Raw genomic sequence first — 23,715 nt, 5'->3', positions numbered from 1 at the left:
TCTAAGTGTTTCCTCCCAGCCTCTTTTATGTGCATGTGTCTTCTACAACGTCCTCTTTAAATGGCCATATGATATTTTGTTGTGTGGCTGTCACATCATGTATTTTAATCCATCAAGGAACATCTAATTTGTTTTCAGCCTTTTTTTTTTTTTTTTGACATATCTTTATTGATTCAGAGAGAGGAAAGGAGAGGGAGGGAGAGATAGAAACATCAATGATGAGAGAGTCATTGATCGGCTGCCTCCTGCACGCCTTCCGACTGGGGATCGAACCCACAACCTGGGCATGTGCCCTGACCGGGAATCGAATTGTGATCTCCTGGATCCTAGGTCGATGCTCAAACGCTGAGCCACACCTGGCCGAGGCTGTTTCCAGCATTTTTGATACTAAACAAAGAACTCTGCTGAATGCCTTGGGACACGTGAAGCTATTTCTTTTGGTTAAATTTCTAGAACTGGAAATCTTAGAACAAGGATGGAGAAGGTGACACATGTTGCCCTCCCAAAAGATTGAACCAGTTTTCTTTCTTAATTGCAGTGTCTGAGAGCACCCATCTTCCTGCTGGAGGTTTTGAAAAAAATCTCTGCATGGGCTAATTTAAAATAAGAGTTTTCCTTTTTCTCGATTGATTCATGGAGGGGGTGTTAGGCTTTGTGTGTATCTTATTTTTGAATCTTTGACACCCACCTGAAACAAGGGGTTTGAGAGCAACTGTGACCATCAAATTTAGACCTTTGCCTTTGTAACCCTGTAGGGAGGCTGTGCCAGTGTCATTGTGTCATTAACTACTCAGTGTCCCCAGGACCTAACACCTTACTCAGGTGAGTTTGTGAAAACCCTGCGTGGTGACATTTTTGTGTGGCCATGTCTTGTGTGACAAGGTTTTAAAAAGGAAAAGAATCATCATCCCAACATGCTTGTGATCCCATATACTTTCCCTTCCTCTACCTTTATCTCTTTGTTCCCAGGAGGTAAAGGATGACCAAGTTTAGCAATTTTTCACTGTTTTACAAGTGTTTGATTATTTCTTAGTGGTACAGGAAGGTGAAAGTGTCTGCTATCCTGTAGGATTTTACTGTACAGCTAATTTTACATCAGCATTTTTTTCTTCTTAGACTGGCTCCCAGATGGCCTAATGAACTTTATGTACCTAGCTTTCATTTTTTCAACTTTCTTCACAATATTCTAGACACAGATTAATTTTTAATCTTATATCAGGCAAATAGGTAGTACAAATATAACATACAAGGGTTCTAAACTACCATGAAATAAGTCAGGCATTAATTACAGAGTTAAGTTTGTTTTGTTTCTGGGAACAGAGCAAAACATTTGATCACCCAGGCATCAGATGTTTCTCCCTTATTTCTGATAGGTAAACTTATGAGTGCTTTGCTTAGTGGCCTGACAGATCGGAACAGTGTAATTCAGAAATCCTGTGCGTTTGCCATGGGCCATTTAGTTCGGGTGAGTCGAATTTCTTGCTTAGTTAAGTAATTATACTTTGATAGTTACAAAGAAATGAGAGGATTGTTTCCCTTTTTTTTCAGACCTCACGGGATAGCAGCACAGAGAAACTCTTGCAGAAGCTCAATAGCTGGTATATGGAGAAAGACGGTACCTTTTTTATATTTATATTATTTTAAATTTAGATGTTAACAACTTAATCAAACGCTGTAAATCAGGTCTAACCCTCTATGATTTTAAGTGCTTTGCTAGGATCATTTCTCACTGATTTTACTGATAAATTGAGCAATAGTCTATTTAGTAGTTACCCTTAGAAACAGCAAGTGTCATAAAGGTGGTGGTTTTTCTCTGCTTCTCGTCAGAACCCATCTACAAGACCTCTTGTGCTTTGACTGTTCACGCCATTGGACGCTACAGCCCTGACGTATTGAAGAACCACGCCAAAGAGGTTCTGCCTTTGGCATTTCTAGGCATGCATGAGATTGCAGACGAGGAGAAGTCAGAAAAAGACGAATGCAACTTGTGGACTGAAGTGTGGCAGGAGAATGTACCTGGTTAGTAAACAGTACCTATGAATTCAGCCTGTTTTTTCAGAACCACAGCTGGAGTTTTTTACTCATATTTTTATTCATAAACTCCTGTAGTCACTTTCCCAGGACCTTAACAGCATGGGTCCGTTTGTTTTTGAGCCTGTGTCCAGATTATGTGAGTTCTCAAGATTGGCACTCAAGAGGTCTCTTTCTTCCCTCATTGCTGCCCCCGAGCAAGAGTAGCAGCTCTGCCCCGACAGAGTGGAGTTTTAATTGAGACTGAATAGTGATTTTATGTTGCCTTAGAGCAGGGGCGTGGAACCTTTTTTCTGCCTAGGGCCATTTGGATATTTACAGTATCACTCATGGACCATACAAAATTATCAACTTAAAATTAGCCTGCTATATTTGGTCATAACTCACCCCTAGTGTGATGGCCGGAACTGCTTCTCTTTGGTGAGGCGTTGGCAGGGCCAGACCAAATGATAGGGCCTGCGGGCCGGACTTTTCTCAACCCTGCATAGACATTATTTAGAGTAGTGCTTCTCTACTCTCTCTCTCTCTCTTTTTTTTTTTTTTTTTTTGCTTTTATGCATGTCAGTGGATGAGGACCATTGGCATGATGCCCTCATGGACATTGAGTTCATAAAGTCCTGCTGTTATAGAGATAAATCACACCACCACTTTTAGAGAGTGGTGTAATGTAACCATTGAGAATCACTGCTTTAGACTGATGATCACTGACTTTTTTTCAGACTTAGAAAAGAAAAATCAGTTAAAAATTTTTTTTGGTCACTTAAAAGTTGCTTTAATTCTGCTTTTTATAACCTAGGTTCCTTTGGCGGCATTCGGTTATACCTACAGGAGTTGATTGCTATTACCCAGAAGGCTTTACAGTCTCAGTCCTGGAAAATGAAAGCCCAGGGTGCAATTGCCATGGCATCAATTGCAAAACAAACCAGCTCCCTAGTACCTCCATATCTGGGAATGATACTGACGGCGTTACTGCAAGGCCTCGCTGGAAGAACGTGGGCCGGAAAGGTAAAGGAGCCATTCATGCCCGGTTACATTTAACGTCTCCTTAAAGGATGGTGACCTCATCTTTTGTTTCCTGTAAAAATTAGAATCTGGTTTTGTGGGACATCAGATGGATTGTTTTTCTAGCCAGTGGGAAACTGGGTGAACTTTGCCTGGTTAAGTGTTATTTCATTACAGTGCAACCCATGTGTCCTGAACACTGCACAGTAGTGCTGGAGATTTTTACTTATCATGTGTAGAAGGCTTAAACCAGTGGTCACCTTTCTGTACCTGGAGACCTCATGCACAGATCACGATTGGGCACATGCAAAATTGAGTAGCAAAATGAGCTGTCTAAACTTGGACCTGAGGATGCCCATCTTTGGGGCCTATGAATTAGCAACAGTCATTTTTTATATAAGAGCGATAGTGGGATACTTATAGTGAACACTCAGTAGGGAAATGGGATTGTGGCAGCATGTAACCAGTCTACTTGATGCTGTAAAAGTCAGTGGTGGCCAGTACAGTACTGTAGAAGTGCTGGGCTAAGAGTCAGATGTAGTTCTTACTCCATGGTTGACCCTTCGGCCTGTGTGACCTTGGACTTTATGGTTCTCTAGGCTTTATGGTTCTCTGCTTCTGTAGTTGTGCTTATTAAACAGTAAAGAGCTTACAGATAAGACGGCTCTAGTTAATTTTTATTGTCATAGTTATGAAATTATAGGTAATTGTCATAGTAGAGAGAATGTGAATGACACACATGTGCTTAATAGCATTCTCTCATTTCTCAACCCTTTAGGAAGAACTGTTGAAAGCCATTGCCTGTGTGGTAACAGCTTGCAGGTAAATGTTCTTTCAGGGAAGATGCCATTTGTTAAACTGAACCTGAAAGCTGCAGCCTCTATTAACTATTCTGATGCTTTTGTATGGATCCTGTAGTGCGGAGCTGGAAAAGCCTGTGCCCAATCAGCCCAGCACAAATGAAATTCTCCAAGCTGTTCTCAAGGAGTGTTGCAAAGAGAATCCCAAATACAAGATTGTAGCAATCAGCTGTGCAGCGGATGTCTTGAAGGCCACCAAAGAAGACAGATTCCAGGAGTTTTCTGACATTGTCATACCTCTCATCAAGAAGGTAATGACCACCTAGATCCTCTTAAATCTGGTTTGTACTTTAAAAATTAAAAGAAAAGAAAAGATTTTCCTGTGTTCTCTTTGCATATTTTATTTTAGGATTAGCATAGTTGCCAGTAGCAGAAAATCATTGTCCCCATGGTCTATAGCATATCTGTGTCCCAAGCAGGTGATGACAAAGGAGATGAGGAAAGGGTGAAGCACCAAAGTAGGCTTGGCAGTTCTCTCTTAAGGAGGCTCCTGGAAGCGGCTGCATGGTGCTTTCACTTCCATCCTGTTGGCCAGGACTTAGCCAGAACCTGCTGCAGAGCTGCACTCTAGGTGTGTGTTAGCCCTCCGTGGGAAGAGGGGAGAGTGGATTAGTTTTATTTTTAAAACAAAGCAGAAAGATGAGTCTGTTGCAGGGGTTTTGACCTGCAAGCCAGGAAACTTTAGGCTACAGGAATAGTGAGTTCCCAGGAGTGGATATTGGAATGAATGAATGGTCTCTATCATACTGTTTGTATGGGAAAAAAAGCAATAAATAAATAATAATAGAAGAGTAAACTCTCTTTTGTGTACCCACGACATTAAACCTACTTTTGTCCCACCCTACCAGCTTTGCCTTATGAGCATGTGCAGAAGCCACCCCCAGTCGTCCGAGAGTGAAGACGGAGCTCAGCGTGTCACTGTTAATTGCCTCTGCCATATATTTGTGGGGTGGGGGGTTTGATCCAGAAAAGACTTTAGTTTCATTTGGAAAATGAAGCACTTTTTTTTAAAGAAAGAAGGATATAGTTTACCTACTTATTTTTTGTGAAACATGGAATAGTTTAAATAGCATTCTTATTTCTTGTGTTGCTGCTAATTTGTAGTAGTTTTCTTTGAGAAAAGCTGTTTAAGTAATTTGGTACCTAAATAATGGATTTGGGAGACTTATATTTTGAATTGATGATATCACCAGCTAGCTGGATGAATCACTTCCCAGCCTGTCTCCCTCTTACTGGGAGTTTGGATTTAGATCATTACCAGGTCCTTTCATCTTTAATTCCACGATTCTAATGCAAGTCTTTTTATGTTGTGCTCAAAATACTACATATACAGTATTTTTTTTTTATCTTAACAGATTTCCATGAAAGGATTCCCCATATTTATCAGAGAGTTGTAGTACCCTGTTACAAATTCTTTTTAGAAATAGGAAAACTCATGCCAGAGAATTTAGCATTTAATTCTTGGTTAACATCTACTTTGGCACCCTGATTGTTTTAATAGTGCACCTGTAACTTTGGAATAAAATTATATTTTGCTTTCCTTTTTTTTGACATGTCCTAGAACTCACCTGAAAGCGTTGGAGTTCGGACAACGAAAAATGAGGATGAGAATGAGAAGGAAAAGGAGCTGCAGCTGGAATCCCTGCTGGGTGCCTTCGAGAGCCTGGGCAAAGCCTGGCCCCGGAGCGTGGAGACGCAGCGTAAGCCCCGGAACTGCACTTGGTGAAGGGCTGGAACCAGACACTACTTAATGAGAGCAGAGATGTTCTGTGTGACAGATTATTGTTCCTTGTACAGCGCGTTTGGTTAATAGCGAGAATTATCCAACATAAATTTTACTCCTACATGGGCAAATAATCCTGTTGACTATTGTATTAGCTTGCTAGGGTTGCTGTAACAAAGTGCCACAGACTAGGCGGCGTAACCAACAGAAATTCGTTTTCTCACAATTCGATTTGAGATCAAAGTGTCGGCAGTGTTGGTTTCTTCTGAGACCTCTCTCCTTGGCTTATAAATAGCCATCTGTGTCCCTGTGTCCTAATCTCTTCTTCTTATAAGGACACCAGCCATATTGGATTCCTGCCCGTCCTAATGACCTCTTTAAAGATGCTGCCTCCCAATACAGTCACATCCTGAGGTTCTTGGGGTTAGGACTTAGATATGAATTTGTGGGACATATTCAGCCCTTAACAACCATGATATATAGATAGTTTGATTGTAAAAAGAATTCTGTTACCCTTCCTTGTGATACTGTTCTCTGAGGAATCCACAGAATTTATTAGTGGGGTCCTTTTATCTCAGAATTGATGGCCTTGTAAGTAAACAAATCTTCAGTAAGCAAGTCACATCTCTGTTTCACTGAGAACCTTGGAACTTTTTGAGAGATTTTCAGAATTGGACATGTATTTCCAAAGGATTAAGTAGATGAACAGTAAACCTTTATTGTTGGTTAGGTTGCAGCTAGGAGTCCTTTGAACAGGGTCTTGAACTTGAGACCCTGCTTCCCGGAAGTTTGCCTTGTGTTAGCTTCTGCGCTGTATCCCACCAAACGTCTTAATATGCTTGGATGTTACAAAAAGTGTGCTGATCACCTGTGCGTGGGTGTGTCTAAGTCAGACTTAAGGTTGTCTTTGCGCCTTGCCGTTCTTTGTGAGCTTTCGAAAGTATCTTTGCTATGAGCAGGAAAGATTTCCCAGAAGACAGTGATTTGTAAGTGGTCTTATGTCTTGGCATCAGTTATGGACTGCAGTGGAAATCTACTTTTTTGATGCCATTAGGACTACTGACTTTTTCTTGACTGGGGTAGAAAAAGTAGGGAATTATATAAAAATGACACATACACAAAGCAGCAGTTTATGTTAGTGTAAGGCATAGAAGCATGCATTCATTCGCCGGTTATTGAGGGGAAGACCAAGGCCTTTGAGAATTTAACTGTTATACATTGGCTTCTCATATACATCTTACAAGGTATCACCTACAATTTCTGCTTTTTGTTTCTTTGTAGTAGGAAAAGACTCTAACAGTCTCTTATGAAGCAATTCCAGTGCAGAATTCTTGTACATTTTATCCCATCTATCTTTACATATGTGAACTGAACTAAATTTTACAGCATTTATAAAATAATGACTTTGTTGAGTTTTCTACTCCTGCTTCATCAGTTAGTGCACTATTAATTATAGAATGTAATTACAAGTGTAGTTGGTAGCAGGTTTGGTGTAGAGCGCTGCTGTTTTTTGGTAGGTACACAACCTGCCGAAGCTTCTGCCTGTCCCGAGCTCCCTGCCTCCAGAGTGCTGCTTTTTGTGGCTGTCCTTCAGGGTGTTTTATAGGAAAGGGGAGTGTGGTTAAGATTCTGTGTCAGTTCCTTGGAGAAGGATATTGCTTTGAAAATGAACATTTATGAACAGTTATATAGGACTTTCATGGTGGAAGTTCTGATCAGGGGAATTTGTTTGGTAATTGGCCACAAAGTCACCGTGGAGTTTTTTGTTTTGTTTTGTTTTCTGAAATGTCATGGCTTTAACTAAAGGCATTTGTTTTATTTTTTCCTCCCTCCCCCTCCTCTCTCTGTCTCCCTCTCTTCCACCCTTCTCTGCCCCTCTATGTCTGTCTGTCCCTGTATGTGTCCTTCGGTCTGTCCCTCACTTGCTCTGTCTTTTGCTCCTTCACACTCCCTGTCCTGTTGCTCTGTCCCATTCTGTCTTTTTTCCCAGGTTGTTATCGGCAGGAGCTATGCAAATTGATGTGTGAACGGCTGAAACTCAGCACATGGAAAGTACAGCTAGGAGTCCTACAGTCAATGAATGCCTTTTTTCAGGGGTAATTTGCTTTATAGTTTAGTCATTTATTTTGTCTTTTCCCCCGCTTAGCATTTTATATATAATCAATGAACTTCTTAAAATTTAAAACTAAATGCTAGAGTGACATCATAAAGTGATACATGCAGATAGAAATTATTTGTGCCACAAAAGTTTTGGAATATTTCTTAAAACTGGCATTTGTATCTTGCTTTCCGATTTTTATAGATTAATGCTTTTGGAAGAAGAACATGCCGATCCTGAGGCTTTGGCTGAAATTCTCCTTGAAACTTGTAAATCAATCACATATTCTTTAGGTGAGTGTGGTAAACTGACTTTGATAAGGAGCCCTAATTTTAAAGGTCAAGGAGCTAAGCTTCAGATATTTCCTACCTTGTGCTAGGAATTAAGTTTATGGCACTACTGAACTGTCCTATTTAATGTACTCAGTATGTATGCCCAAACTGGAATATATTAACCTGGAACTATAATAGGATTTTAACACCTATATTAGAATAATCATTGTGATAGTATTTTTTTAAAAACTTTTACTTGGAAATAATTTCAAGCTTACAGAAAAGTTGCAATAATAGTACATATATATCCCATGTAGGAGTGAAATCATATGGTTCTTGACTTTTTCCATCTGACTTTGATATGCCTGATATTCTCAAGATCCATCCATGTTGTCACAAATGGCAATATTTTTTCTTATAGCTGAGTAGTAGTCCGTTGTGTACATGTACCACATCTTCTTTATTCTAGTGTCCATCAGGGACACTGGCTGTTTCCATGTATTGGCCACCATGAATAATGCTGCAGTGAACATAAGGGTGCATGCATATTTGTGTAAATGTTCTCAGATTTCCAGGGAGATAGCCAGAGGAGGGGTTGCTGGGTCATGTGGTAACTATTCCTAATTTTTTTGAGGACCCTCCATTCCCCCAGCAGTGATGAGGGCTCCTTTGCACAGCCTCTCCAGCACTTGGTATCCCTGGCTTTGTTGATAAGAGCCATTCTCACAGGTGGGAGGTAGTATCTCATTGTAGTTTTGATTTGCATTTCCCTAATAGCTAATAAAGTTAAGCGTATTTTCACATACCTTTTGGCCATTTGTATGTCTTCCTGGGAGAAGTGTCTGTTCAGGTCCTCTGCCCATTTTTAAATTGGATTGTTTGTTTTGTTGTTGAGCTATATGATATGAAGTTGAAAGCAACAAAAGAAAAACAAGACAAACAGAAACTCATAGCCTTGGCCAGATAACTCAGTTGTTTAGAGCATTGTTCCCGTACGCCAAGGTTGTGGATTTGGTCCCCAGTCAGGGCACGTAACAAGAGTCAACCGATGAATGTGTAAGTAAGTGGAACAACAAATTGATGTTTCTCTCTCTCTATATATAAATTAATCACTAGGATGGTGGTTGCCAGAGGAAACGGGGGGAGGGATAGTAAAGGGGTCAAGTATATGGTGACCGAAAGAGATTTGGCTTTGGGTGGTAAATACAATGCAATATCCAGACGATGTATTATAGAATCGTGTATTTGAGAAACCTATATAATTTTATTAACCAATGTCAGCCCAATAAACTTAATTTTTAAAAAAGCTGCATAAACAAAAACCTGAGCCTGATGACTTGCTAGGCTGAGCTCTTAGACACAGACAACACTGGCCCATAGGGCGGGGAGGTTGGGCTGCCATGGAGAAGGGTGACTTTCCCATCAGCCTGTGCCTCGGTTTCCTTACTGTCCCTTGCTGAAGGGCCCAGTCAAGGCAATAACAAACAGCAGTACGTATAATACTTATATATCTTTTAACCAAAGTTACCTGTTAACATTTTGCCCTATTGACTTTATCGTTCGCACTACTATATACATAGTTTCTCTGAACCATTTGAAAGTTACTGCTTACACCATGCCCCTTTGCTCCTAAGTTATTTAGTGTGCATTCTCCTACATCACCCAGTACACTTAGCACCTAGGCAGTATAACGTTGATGCAGGTTTTTTTTTTTTTAAATATATCTTTATTGATTTCAGAGAGAGGAATAGAAACATCAGTGATGAGAGAGTCATTGATCGGCTGCCTCCTGCACGCCCCCGACTAGGGATCGAGCCGGCAACCCAGGCATGTGCCCTGACCAGGAATCAAACCCCGATCACCTGGATCCTAGGTCAATGCTCAACTGCTGAGCCACGCCCAGCTGGGCGATGCAGTTTTTTAAATGAAATTCTTTACCATTCATATTCTAGGTTTTCAGTAGACTCACTAATGTTTTTTAATAGAATTTTTTCCTTCCTCTCCATTAAGGAATTCAGTCCAGGATCATTTATTGAATGCAGTTGTCATATCTTTTTATTCTCTTTTAATCTGGAACGCTTCCTCAGCCTTTCTTTGTCTTATATGACATCGACAGTTTTGAAGAAAAGTTCCTCTCTTCCCCCAGTCTTTTTTTAATTAGAGTGGTTCTCATTTGGTGTTTATCTGATGTTTCTTCATGATTAGATCCAGGTCATGACTTCCCAGTTGGGATACTCCCTCCGTAAGTGACGTGCCTCACATCAGGAGGCACACAGTGTCCATCTGCCCTCACTGGCGATGTTAATTTTGGTTACCTGGTCAAGGTACTATTCAGTTTTCTCTGCTGTATAGTTACTATTTCCCCCCTTGTGTCTAATGAGCAGCCTGTGGGAACATACTTTAAGACCATTCAAATAACCTGCTCTTCCTCAAAACTGTATCTAAGAAAGCAGTCTGGGAGAAGACACTTAAGGCCTTGCAGACATGCTGCTCCTCCTTAGAATGTCTTCTGGACCTAGCATGCATTGATGATTTTCCCTGAACTGGTTTTTACTAAGATGACTTTCTAACCCCAGCACTAACTCACACTATTTACAGTTGCATCCTCTCATAAGCAAGATCCCTCCCTCTCCCTATTTCTTTATTATCGATTTGATTCATGTATTCCTTTTCCCCCAATTGATTTATAATTAATTATTTTTCTTAATTACTTTGTTGCTCAAATTGTCCCAGATTTGGCCAGTGGAAGCTCCTTCAAGCTAACTCCTATGTCCTGTTGACAGGTCACCATTATTACTATAAGCCCTTCTGTACTTTGTAGCATAACAGGATGTTATAAGCTCATCTTGTGCTTTCCTTGCGGCAGATTTGGTTGTGTTAATTTTTTCAGTAGACAATTTCACCGTGAACTAGATGCTGTGTCTAGAGTAGATATCAAGGAAGCTTGTTTCAGTTGTAAATCTTGGAGGTAGCGTGCTTTTGGATAAAGAACTGGCAGTTAAGAAACTAGTCTTTATAGGGTCCCAGGCTGGTGTCCCCAATTTGGCCTTGACCCTGGGTTGTGTAATTTCATTAAAATGAGGAGTTCATGCAAACCTGAAGAGCTTTTGTAGGCATTATGAGAAGATGACTATGTGTTTGAGATAGTGTCTTTTGAATTCCCACTTCTAAAATGGGTCCTTTAAATACCGCCATTTGTTGTGGTGATTTATATATTTGCTTGACTTTTTTTTTAAAGTAAGGAATGTGGACACGTAGTACATTTCAAGTATTTAATGACAGATAACACGGAGAGGGGACCTTACTTAAGAAAAGGTGTGTCTTTCCCTGAATTTGTAATTTCTGAACATCTTCCAGTAACACTGACTTAATCTTGGAGCTTTTCTTTACAAGGCAGATAAATAACGTTCATCATGTGATTTTCCTCTTAGAAAACAAGACTTACTCGTCTGTGAGAACAGAAGCTTTATCTGTGGTAGAATTGCTGCTTAAAAGGCTTGAAGGTGAGTTCCTGATAGTTCTGACTGGAGGGTCAGAAAGCCAGGATGTGTTATGGCATATGCTTTAGAAATTGTTTTATTTTCTGTTTTTGCTTTTAATAAGCATAGACTCTAAAATACAGATTAATGTATATGCACATCCACGTGGGAGAGACAAAGCTAAAACCTTTCAATTTTATTAAGTGTTTTAAATTTTATTTTTATACTTTTTATGTATTATGAAGCTGTAGTTATCCTAGAATAATAGTTTTTGTTTCCAGTGTGAATTCTGATTTAATCTTGGTTATTATGGCACGGGGTTGACAGTGCATAGTAGAGCTCACTGTCCACAAATAAACAGAATGACACACAGAGAAGTGGAGGTAGGAAAGCATTTTAACAATTACCCACCCAAGTCATCTAATTTGATAGCAGTTTTCTTAATCCTACTTTTTTTCCTGTTTTTCTTTTTTTAACCTTCTTATGAAGAAGATTTCTTCTAATGGCCTGTTGTATCAATGGTAAAAGAAAACATTTTCTCCAGTGGTGTATCTGTTACTGATTTAAAACAGAGGCCTCCTTTTTTAAATTATTTTAACCCCATGGATTAAGAATGGGGAAGAAGGAGCAGTTTTCTCCAGGTCCTGTATATCTGCAATTTCTACTTCTCTGTTTTTGCTTAGCAATTACAGCACGTCTCCTGGGGCTCCATGAAACAGGCTATTTAGACTCAGTAACACTGCCCACTTTGTAATGCCTTTTTGCTTGTTGAACTGAAAGAGCTGGGCTCCTAGTTAGATCACTGAATTCATACCGTTGGCCAAATATGCATGACTATATTCTAGATGAGTAAATGAGGCTAAATGGTGAAGTAACTTGCTTGAAACCACATCACTAGAAAGTGGCAGAATGTCATAAGTAAGATTAAGATTTAGGATCTTTACTCTCTGAGTTTCTCTGATGCTTCCCTTAAAGAAAGTAATGAAATGTCATCTGTTGAAACTGACTTTGCAATTGTGAAATTTACTCAAGGTTTTGTTTTTGTTTTTGTTTTGAAATATATCTTTATTGATTTCAGAGAGAGGAAAGGAGAGGGAGAGAGAGAGATAGAAACTTCAATGATGAGAGAGTCATTGATCGGCTGCCTCCTGCATGCCCCCGACTGGGGATCGAGCCCACAACCCGGGCATGTGTCCTGACCGGGAATCAAACCCCTATCGCCTGGATCCTAGGTTGACACTCAACTGCTGAGCCACTCCCGGCTGGGCTCAAGATTTTTTAACTGAACATACCTTAAAGAGGCTTTTTGTGTTGTTGATGGCCTTTTTGTCACTGTGCTTTGCCTCGGCCTTCCTACTTCCCTCTGCTTCAGCATCCCTAGATTCTCTCTGTCCACCAGCAGAAGCAGAGTATGTGACTCCCTGTTCTCAGGTTATTGTCGGCAGTTAGGGTTTGGGACACTATTGAACCTGTGATTGTTATATACCGAATTGTTATCAGGAGGTTGCTTTGCATTTATTGGGGGATATGATATATGAAGGAAGAGCAGAAAGACTAGTTTGCATTTTTTGCCTTCTTGTTCTGTGAGGAATCCTTTTTTGTTCTTTCTCTTTCCATTCAGAATCAAAACAGTGGGAAAGCTTGACATCTGAATGCAGAGCACTCCTGATTGAGTCTTTAGCAACTATGGAGACAGACAGCAGACCTGAGCTGCAGGAGAAAGCATCGTTACTGAAAAAAACACTTGAAAATCTGGAATAATTTAGAAGGGGAGGAAACAAACAAGTGCCATGTTCATTGGGGTTGAAATGGTGGTATTCTTTGAAAAACCAAGTGGGAAAAGTAAAGATTAATCTGTAGCATGCATCATTCCTTGGCTGAAATAAAAAAAATGCCTTAAAATTTTGTTCCTTATTAGCTTTATTTTATTTGATATTTCAAATATTTGGGCTGAGTGAGCTTAATGGAACATGGATGTTCCAGAGATAGTTTTGGGTGAAACTGATGGGAATAGTTATGAAAAGACTAAAGCTATTATTAAAGGAATAGACAAAGTTGTAGAGCAAGCTGGATAAAAATCTTAGAACTGAAGGGACTCTGTAAATCACGTTTAACCCCTGTGCTTTACACCTGAAGAAATAGGCTATGCAATGACAGAGCTTCCTTTCTGAGGCCTGTGCTAAGGCTGGAATCCGGGTGTTTGATGACCTGCCCAGGAAGTTTTCTTTGACCACCTGCTCTCCAATCAGGGCTAACCCTGGCCTACCCGAGACACTCCCAAGACAAAGTGCACACAACAGTCCTTGAACCACATTGAACTGAACTGAACTGAACTGACATCATTGGATTCTTGAAATTCAGAAGCTGAGCATGGCCTTGTCATTTGTTTAGATGATTGGTTTTTAGAAAATAATTGCTTAGCATCTTTACTGGTTGAGAGGGAGAATTTGGTCTCCATGTGATAGTTCATTGTCCTTTTTTTTTCTTGTTTTTTAAATCCTCACCTGAGGATTTATTTTTTTTATTGATTTTATTGAGAGAGGAAGGGAGAGGGAGAGAGAGAAACATTGATGTGGGAGATGAACATCGATCGGTTGTCTCCCATATGTGCCCCGACCAGGGTCTGAACCTGCAACTTGGGTATGTGCCCTGACCAGGAATTAAACCCACGACCTTTCAGTGTATGGATGATACTCCAGCCAACTGAGCCACACGGGCCAGGGCTGATTGACCTTTTGCAGGCAGATGCAGGTAGTTAGGACAAGATTGCGCATTCTGTCTGTGGTTGCTTATTTTGCAAAACCCAAACCAGTAATGAAATTGTGACTGTTATGATTTAGACCATTTATAACCTCAAAACCATAAAAGCCACTTAAAATTTTATACCCACTTTTATGCTAACATTGTGATTTTAAGGTAGAAAGGAAAGCATTTTAAATCGCCATCTGGGAATACTTGATACCATGCAAAGTAAATTATTACAGTTAGGGTTTCTTCCTTCGCTTGTACTGCTCATGCCCCTGCCTGAGGGTGTAGGGTAAGGGGGAAACAAGTTTAAGGTAAACTGAGAGCACTGTAGCTCACCTTGGATACCAAGCACAAAATTGATTTATACTCACTATTGACCCCTTACTGACACTAACACCAGGGTTAAAAGTTCATGTTCATTATTTTTGGTGGTCTCTGTTGAGCCATGTATTTCAAACTTTGTTGACTGTGACCCACAGTAAAAATTAACTTTTCACATTTGACTCAGAACAAAGAGAGTGTGTGTGTGTGTGTGTGTGTGAGAGAGAGAACGAATATGAAATCTTTAAAATAAATGTTTCATGAAATAATTCAGACTCTGTGTGTGATACACTTTGATCCCTCCCTTACCCCTTCTATTTTAAATGCTCACTAAATTTATTTCCTGACTCATAAATGGGTTACTGTTCAGCTTGAAAAACAGTGCCATAGGTAGTACCTAAACTTGGCTGTATGAGGTTGCTTCTGATTGGGAAAGGGGTTTACAAATGAAAATTTAAGTGTTTATTATCAAAACATCCTCTTAGCTGCTAGTAAATATAATTGAGTTTTAGTAGCATCATGAGTTTTAAGGAACCCGTCTTGGACTTCCGCTTGAGAATGGCTTTTGCTTAAGGAAAAATCAACTTTGGATGTTTTTCAGAAAGCTACGGCTTCACAGTATTTTCCTGATCAGTACTCCCCCTTCCGCTAAGTGCCCTCTGACTTTTATCTCAGTACCTGGGCTGCTCTTCCTAGGCAAGCATGCAGGGTAGGTCAGGTTTTTATCAGAAACTAAGAGTCAGGGCAAGAACTGTGCTCATGGCCCATAGGAAATGTTAAAGCCTCATCAAATTTTATGCTTTTTAAACTTTCTGTTATTTCACATTGGGAATTTCCCATGGTGCTGAGAGAGGTGCTAACATACTTGAACCTTAGTGCTTAGTGCTAGTGAATTAATTTCTCTCAGCTTTCTAACTTATATACTTCATGCCTTCATCTTGACCAGCCACGTCTTTTGCACAGCAAGTAAGGCTGAGCCATGGTCTCCCGAGGCAGCCTGTGTGCACAGGTGTGCACAAATGTATTTAAAAGGGTTAAAAACAGTTTATGGCTGTGGAATGTCGACACTGGTGAACAAATGGGAGGACCGTGCACGTTTCTGTCTTCTGTCATTTTCCAAAGCTGTCTGGAACAGGTGTTTATGGTTTTTCCCCTAGGAATATTCAGTGCCACTTGTCATACAGGCAGCTGGTTGAGACAGTCCAATTACTGAGTTCCTTGTTCCTGGAATGAGTACACCAGATACATCTTCGTAAATGTATTGATTTGTGGAAAGGAAGTTCCTGAAGTTTGGCGATTGGTCAAAACAATGGAAGTGGCATAACATTGTCTTTTTGGTGATAAAGAGCAGCAGTTTCTTTACTGTTTGCGTCCGATTTCTAATTGCCGGTGTGTCTGCCTGTGATGCAGTTTACCTGCACGATGAAACGGACTGCCACCAAATCCCCATTGCTTTCCCCTGCTATCTTTTACTTGTGTATTTACTAAGAAGAAAAAGGAAAGAAAAAAAGATGTGACCGTGTTGATCTGAACACTGCCGGTTGGGGGGGTGTTTCTTCCGGCCGCTGCCCCAATATGTTCATGCTGCTCGTTAAGTACAGGGAGTTATTTTGACATTGGCATTCATTGCAATGTACAAACGGTTGTTAATGGGTGTATATGTAACAGATTTTTGTATTTTATATGCAAAGTCTTCATAGAATCCTCTGCAATATGTACTCGGCCAGCTAAGCATGTGATAGTCTTATCTGAAAGGGAAATCCTACCCGTGCCCAAGAAGATGCAAAGTGGTAAATAAAGGCTTCATGACCAGCTCTTCTGAAGGAGTGCATTGCTTTTCACTGGTTCTCTACGAAAATCATTTCGCTTCTGAGTCATGGACTAGTTATACTTTAAAAACCAAAGTGCCCAACCGCCTGCCTCTGCTTGTTCATTAATTCCAGAGTGTGCTTGGAATCTTTTGAGTCATTTGGGGAGAAGCTGTCATGGGCCCTCTGTATATTTGTGCATAATATCTGAGGGCTTTTAGGTGTTCTTTTTGCTGCTGCTGTTAATCCTAACGAGGATATTTTTTCCATTGATTTTTAAAAAAAATTTTTTTATCGATTTCAAAGAGAGGAAGGGGGTTGAGAGAGAAACATCAATGATGAGAGAGAGTCATTGATCGGCTGCCTCCTGCATGACCCCTGCTGGGGATCAAGCCTGCAGCCCGGGCATGTGCCCTGATGGGAATTGAACCTCGGTCTCCTGGATCCTAGGTCGATGCTCAACCACTGAACCACGCCGGCCGGGCTCCATTGATACTTAGAGAGTGAAAGGGAAGGAGGGAGAGACAGAAACAATTGGTGTGAGAGATACATTGATTGGTTGCCTCCTGCACGCACCCCGACCTGGATTGAACCTATAACCCAGATACATGCCCTTGACTGGGAATTGAACCCTTGACCCTTCAGTGTACTGGCCAATGCTCTAACCACTGAGCAACACTGGCCAGGGCTAGGTGTCCTTTTTATATGTAACTGTCAATATTAGACTGTAAATTCCCTGACAACTTCCTCTTTGAATTTCTAGGTTTAATCACAGATGTATCCTGCCTTTTAGTTTCACTGAGCCTTTTCATTCTGAGAGTATCAGCCCATTCTTTCTGACCCCAGGTCAAACCAACTTCTACTTAAAGGGGAAAAAAACCCTCCAATCCAAAAATTCTTGCCAACCTCATACTACACATTCTTTCACAGACATTGACCCTTAAACAGTCAGAATTCCTGAACCAGACATCCATGGGCTATAAGGAAATGGTTATTGTTTTAAGGCACTAAGGTTACTTTGTTAGGCAGCAATAGGAAGCTGATATTTCTTATAGTGGTTAAATTTTCATACCATGTTGGAAAATTGTGGAGCACTATCTACTGAAGGTGACTTAAACGTGTTCTATCACTTAATGTTTTCACTCCGTAGTATATACCCAAGAGTAATGTGCACTTACATGTACCAAAAGACACACACAGGCTGGTTTATAACAGTTGAAATAGCCTCAAAGGGAAGACAATTAAAATGTCTAACAACCAAACAGTATCCTGTATCCTGTTGAGACACTGTCTAGTTCTACCAGTTATCTAGGGTACCAACATCTTCAACTATTGTCGAATTGTCTATTTCTCCCTAATTCTATCACTTTCTATTTCAAGTATCTTGGGGCTCTATTTTTTAGGTCATGTATATTTATTATGTAAAGATTCTTGAGTTGGGGGAGGTCTGGTGGTGGGTGAATTTCACCTTGATGGTCTCCACGGGGCACACGACCACTGTGGCCTCGGGCCGCGCCAGTGCCCAGGTGCCCAGCAGCTTGCTGCTGAGACACTGGCCGGCTGCCTTGGGGACAGAGCGGTGGAGCAGGATGCCGAGGCCTCAGTACAGGCCCGGGACGCCCAGCTGCCGTGGTGGGGGCGAGTGCTCCGTGGGGAAGCTGATGCACATGGCGAACCCAGCTGCCAGGACGCCTAGGGGAGCGGGGACCCAGGTCCTGAGACCCCTGGCCAGGTCCCCATCCCTCACCCCCCTTGTCCTGGTGAGGTGCAGAGAGGCGACACACAGGGTGAGGCCCCACATGCCCGCTGGGCACCAGGTCTGCTGCCCCCCACCTTGTGAACTTTTAAGAAACATTTTTTATGAACGATTTGAGGCTAAGTTGGAGACATTTTGCCCCGTTAACACTAACTACTTTGGTATTTAAGAACGAGGACACTGTCTCACATAACCACAGTACAGTTATGAAGCTCAGGAAATTTAACTCATACAGTGTTATCGTCTAATCCACAGCCCATTCAGGTTTCATCTATTTTCCTAAACATGTCCAATATTTGATTTTTGTCTTTTGTCCTAGTAATGTCCTCGAGAGCTCAGTTTTTCCTGGTTTAACAGTACTCAGTGCTGGGTCATACTTGGCATCATTGCACGTAGCTGTCATCTCCTTAATCTCCTGGAACATTCCTTAGCCTTTTAGCCCATTTGTTTCCTGATGTTGACTTTTTCAGTTAGAAATACAGTGTGTTTATTTTGCACAAAATTCCTCAATTTAATTTTGTCTGGCTTTCCTTCATGATCAGATTCGGGTTACGTAGTTTTGGTAGCAAAACCACAGAAGTGATGCAGTGTCCTCAGTGCATCGACCAGAAGGCAGGTAGAGTCCGTTTGTGCCATTACTGGTGAGGGTGAGGTGTTTCTCCTCCAGGTTTCCCTGCTTGAAGCTACTATTATCTTGTTTTGGAAATTATTACGTAGTTTGTGGTGAGATACTTTGACACCATGTAAATATTCTGTTTCTCATTCAGCTTTTACCTATGACAACTGTGGTATGTAAGTTGACCGACTATAGCATTTTACCTATCGTAATCTATTACCACAACCCCCCCCTCCCTCCCTCCCTCCCTCCCTCCCTCCCTCCCTCCCTCCCTCCCTCCCTCCCTCCCTCCCTCCCTCCCTCCCTCCTTTCAAGAACTCATGCATTCTTATTTAATTCTGTGGATTATAATCCATTTTTACCATTATTTATTTTGATGTTCAAAATAGTCCCAGACTTAGCCTATGGGCCTCATCGAGGGCGCATCTATGGCCCTTTGAACTATCCTGATCACTCTCTGAGGCCTCCTTACATTCTGTGTGGAAAGGTGCCCCATCCTGCCCTTTTCCTGCTCCAGCCTTGGTATCGGCCATTTCTCGAAGGAGCTGGGTTTTCTTTTAGTTGAGAATTGTATTTGGAAAGCAATATCTGGGTGCTAGGTGTGTTCGTTGCTACTGGGGGTTCGTTGCTTTAAGGCCCTCTCCACATGTGCGTATTGAGTAACAATTCTGATTATTTGTTGAGACAAGTGGTTTAAAGAGTAAATTTTCTTCCCTGGATCTCTGAAAACTAGGGAGTAGTTTCACAAATGAAACAATACACATCTTAGAATCCTAGGGATATCTTTTCTCTATATACTGTTAAATGTTCCACACTGTAATCATCCAAGTACCAGTGTCTTGATATAGCGAGGATGGACAGGGAGGAATGGAAGACTTTGTTTTTATGAGTTCTTTGAAGTTATTTTGGCGAAACTGTGGTTCACTCTTTGTCTCAACTTTTAAAAAAACTTGATATAATTGGATCTTTGGGACATGATCCCTGAAGGATCTGAAGTTTCAAACCACTTTAATATATAGCTGCTAAACTTTTAAATTGTTCAGGGACAATAGGTATTCCCCAAAACAGGATTTAAATTTACACAGTATTTCAGTTGCTCCCCTTTGGTATTTTTAGTTACGGAGCTAACAGTCAATACTTTAGAAAGAAATGAATTGCACTGTTGATTTTCCACGTAGTACATTTAACATTTTTGACGTGGATGCATTTATTCTTTCTTGCACTTAGTGAACTTTATGAAGTACATCATAAAACAGTATGTGGAGTTGGTGGCAGAGACTTTAGGTCAGAGGACCAATTTTTCTTGGCCACTATTTTTAAACAATAGAAAATATCAATTCCCAGGCAACTGGGCTGATTTTTCATTCTAAAAAAAAAAAAAAAATAGTGTTTTCTTTTTTTAAATCCTCACCTGAGGATGTTTTTGTTGATTTGAGAGAGAGAAGAAGGGAGAGAGGGAGAGAGAGACTTCGATGTGAGAAACATTGGGTGCTTCCCGTTTGGCATATAGACGACACTCCAACCAGCTGAGCCACCCAACCAGGGCAAATTGTGTTTTCTTTGCTAGTCTTAAGAGCAGCACAGAAAATGTAAGTTTCTTTAAAATAATCTCTTGCAATAGTATAATAAGGTTTTTGTAGAGAATTTGTTAGATATAAAATTTGGCAGAGAAATCTCTAAGAAATAATTTAACAAATAAATAAGAAGTAACTCCTGTGATGTAGAAAAACGGTGCTCTTAGCAAGAAAAGCAAGGACTCTGCTGCCCAAGTACCGCAGGGGAAGCAACACTGACAAGTGTTCCCTGGGCCACTACGCAGGGGGAGACATAAGGTATCGCCCGCGACGACATTTCTACCATCACCGTCCATGCCACTTTCAAAACATGGAGACCTGGGAGGCAAAGGATAACATTGATCGAAATAGAGAAACAGGAATAAAATGCCAGTGATGAGAAAGTGAAGACTGAAATATTAAGCTAAACCATGTAATTGAAGAATTTGTCTATGACAGGAAGAGCGAAAATAGGACGGCAGTTTGCCTGTGTAGGCTGCGTGACAATGAAGGGGGTTTTTAAGAACAAGTATATTTAAAGACAGAAAGGAAAGAACTAGTGGGGGAAGGAAAAATATCAAAGAGCAATGTCATTGCAAAAGCAAGGTAAGTTGTCGTAAATTGTTTTGTTAACCGTGTGAAATGTAAATAAATAAAACCGTAAGTGCCTTGTTCATAATTAGGTGATCTATAATCTTTTCAAAGAGATTTTAAGATAATTTAAGCAGGGAGTTTAGTTTCTGCATTTCATGGACCTTCATGAGCTTTAACGTAGACTAGGAGTGTTGCCTGGGTGTAATTTTTAGATCTATTTGCACACTCACAAAGGGATGGGTCTCAGCAATGAATGAAACTGTACATAGTGGCTGCATCACTATTTAAATGAGGTGGGCTCTTTTGTGTGCCTTGTAATCTGGCTCTTAAATATAATCAAAACAGGTATCTACAATGCTCCAAACAGTGTCATCATTTCTGAAGCAAGTATATAGACCTCCAAGCAGTTAGTTGGAAAGGACGGAGTTCATTTACACCCAGAACGTCGTAGGCGTTAGTTTAAAATTCATTTGCTTGTTTCTCTCAACATTCCTCCTCTTGTTCCAGTGAAGATCACGACTGGCTTTTATTGTACAAATGTGCTTGCTTTTCCTCGATTATCTGGCTTACCCTTCTAACTTGTGCTCAATAATTTATTCAAAGTTCACTCATATTTTTCATCATTCGGTACTTTCAGATCTTTACCGAAAACCTACTGTGTGTCCAGCATAGGATTATGAGCTGAGATGAAATATTAATATGTTAACTCTCGTTGTCAAATTCACTCTCTAGTAAATTTTGTTGTGGCAGAATCAACTTTGTATGTAGGTCGTATTGTGTTTATAATAGTGAAGGTAAGTTTGAAAGTGTTTTCCTAACTAAATGAATATTATACTTTATCTATCTCTGTGTTCTCAGGTGACATGAAGAGAATAATCCTAGAGTAACTACAGGCGCAAAAAAGGAAATGCAGGGAGCAAACCTCACGGTTTGGAGCTTTTTTTCCCTGGAGGGTTTCTCTAGGTACCCAAAGTTAGAGATTGTTCTCTTCGTCTTCAGCCTTGTAATGTATCTGATAACCCTCCTGGGAAATAGCACTCTTATTTTAATCACTATCCTAGATTCATGCCTTCAAACCCCCATGTACTTTTTCCTTGGAAATCTCGCTTTCATGGATATTTGCTACACATCTGCTTCTATTCCCACTTTGCTGGTGAACCTGCTGTCATCCCAGAAAACCATTGTCTTTTCTGGGTGTGCCGTGCAGATGTATCTGTCCCTTGCCATGGGCTCCACGGAGTGTGTGCTCCTGGCTGTGATGGCCTACGACCGTTACGTGGCCATCTGCAACCCGCTGAGGTATCCCATCGTCATGAACAGGCAGGTCTGTGTGCAGATGGCCGCTGTCTCCTGGGTGACAGGCTGCCTGACCGCCCTGCTGGAAACCACTTTTGCTCTGCGGATGCCCCTGTGCGGGAATCGCATCAATCACTTCACGTGTGAAATCCTGGCGGTGCTGAGGTTGGCCTGCAGGAGCTCCCTGCTCATGGACGTGGCCATGCTGGTGGTCAGCGTGCTCCTGCTGCCCCTTCCGATGTTGTTAATTTGCATCTCTTACGTCTTCATCCTGTCCACTATTTTGGGGATCAGCTCAGCAGAGGGCAGAAACAAAGCCTTTTCTACCTGTGGTGCCCACCTGACTGTGGTGATCTTGTATTACGGGGCTGCCCTCTCCATGTACCTGAGGCCTTCTTCGTCAAGCTCGCAAGAAACTGATAAAATCATCTCTTTGCTCTATGGCGTGCTTACCCCCATGTTGAACCCCATAATTTACAGTTTAAGAAACAAGGAGGTCAAAGATGCTTTGAAAAAACTGCAGGGCAGAATATCATTGCATCAAACACATGCAAGTCTCTGATCGGGTGCCTGTGGTCCTACCCGGGGCCTGTCCCGGGCAGAACCCGCCAGGGAAATTCTAGACAATATACTCAGCCTTAGAACATGGGCCTTAGCGCTGTAATCTTACAGCTGTGAGATGCGTGTACTCAGAGTGATCGCCTGTGGGCACCAGTAGATTCCAGCTGGCGTTTAGTACTGTTTTCTGTAGTTGCGCTCCCTGGTTGTGAGAAGTTTTGGGCTGTGGAGTTGGCGCACGTTTGTTCCAGAAGGAAACTTGGATGCGTTTAGAATCAGTGACTGTTAGTGCCAGAAGAAACTCGGGCATCTCCTCTGCCTTAAATCCTTTCTCAGATGAGGCGGGAGCATAAGGAAACAAAGAAATAACAGATTATGCAGCGAGAAAACAGACTCAAGGGAAAATTGCAAGGCTCCCCCAGTGTCACACAGTTGCCCAACTGGAAGTGCGGCCCGGTCCTTTTGCCTTCCTCCCAGAGCTTGTTCTGCACCCCGGGCGGCTCCCCAATTCCCCTCCCTCTTTCCAAACTCCTGTTAAGGCCCCTGGGCTCCGGCGGAGGCACCCACTGCCCGCCTGGTCTGCTCGCCGCCAGCCTTGCTTTCTGAGGCCGTAGACGCTGTGCCAGTGCACCGCCCACACGCTGCAAGACTTCACGTGGGCCAGTGTGTTCCCTTCACTGGGCGACTGACTTCACACGGGCAAGGAGTCCTCTCATCCTGTACCTTTGAAGGTTTATAGCAGTGACTCAGTAAACTAATAAAGTTATCGGCTTTAAACTAATCACTTTGTTTGAGAAGTAAGTACCGCTTGTGAAAATCAAGAAGAGAACATGAGCAATGAGGCAGAGCGCTTTATAAAGATCTAACAACCACAGAGGCCGTTCGCACCAGTTGTTTTAAACCTTTAACTTGCTTGGTTGAAACGCAGAGTGGGGCCTCCATTCCCACACACTCAGTGGCTCTGGGCTGGGGTCCTGGTAACTGCGTTTATAATAGGTCC

The 23,715-nt window shown here is 41.5% G+C and overlaps 2 protein-coding genes across 5 annotated transcripts in view; both read left to right on the top strand.

The window, feature by feature from the left end:
* The window catches only part of ECPAS (Ecm29 proteasome adaptor and scaffold), an 82,798-nt gene extending 69,431 nt beyond the window's left edge, over positions 1-13,367 (top strand). For all 4 annotated transcript variants that reach the window (XM_087822828.1, XM_087822827.1, XM_016213708.2 and 1 more), the window contains 12 exons: positions 756-822; positions 1,374-1,465; positions 1,549-1,615; positions 1,828-2,019; positions 2,828-3,036; positions 3,812-3,855; positions 3,952-4,144; positions 5,455-5,593; positions 7,607-7,712; positions 7,919-8,007; positions 11,418-11,489; positions 13,087-13,367. In XM_087822828.1, the coding sequence (XP_087678954.1) occupies positions 756-822; positions 1,374-1,465; positions 1,549-1,615; positions 1,828-2,019; positions 2,828-3,036; positions 3,812-3,855; positions 3,952-4,144; positions 5,455-5,593; positions 7,607-7,712; positions 7,919-8,007; positions 11,418-11,489; positions 13,087-13,226 (1,410 nt within the window). In that variant the 3' untranslated portion in view covers positions 13,227-13,367. The remainder of the gene's footprint in view (positions 1-755; positions 823-1,373; positions 1,466-1,548; positions 1,616-1,827; positions 2,020-2,827; positions 3,037-3,811; positions 3,856-3,951; positions 4,145-5,454; positions 5,594-7,606; positions 7,713-7,918; positions 8,008-11,417; positions 11,490-13,086) is intronic.
* An 8,401-nt stretch (positions 13,368-21,768) lies between these two features.
* On the top strand, positions 21,769-22,719 carry OR2K2 (olfactory receptor family 2 subfamily K member 2). The gene has a single exon (XM_016213687.2). The coding sequence runs from the start codon at positions 21,769-21,771 to the stop codon at positions 22,717-22,719; it is 951 nt and encodes a 316-aa protein (XP_016069173.2).
* The last annotated feature ends 996 nt before the right edge of the window (positions 22,720-23,715 follow it).

Source organism: Miniopterus natalensis, chromosome 12 (genome assembly GCF_054644295.1).
Source record: "Miniopterus natalensis isolate mMinNat1 chromosome 12, mMinNat1.hap1, whole genome shotgun sequence".
Lineage (NCBI taxonomy): Eukaryota > Metazoa > Chordata > Mammalia > Chiroptera > Miniopteridae > Miniopterus > Miniopterus natalensis.
Note: the sequence above shows the minus strand (reverse complement) of the source record. Positions and strands in the feature narration are given on the sequence as shown.

Bases quoted from the DNA above. Each gene is read 5' to 3' on its own strand.
- OR2K2 (XM_016213687.2), top strand. From the start codon at position 21,769: ATGCAGGGAGCAAACCTCACGGTTTGGAGCTTTTTTTCCCTGGAGGGT.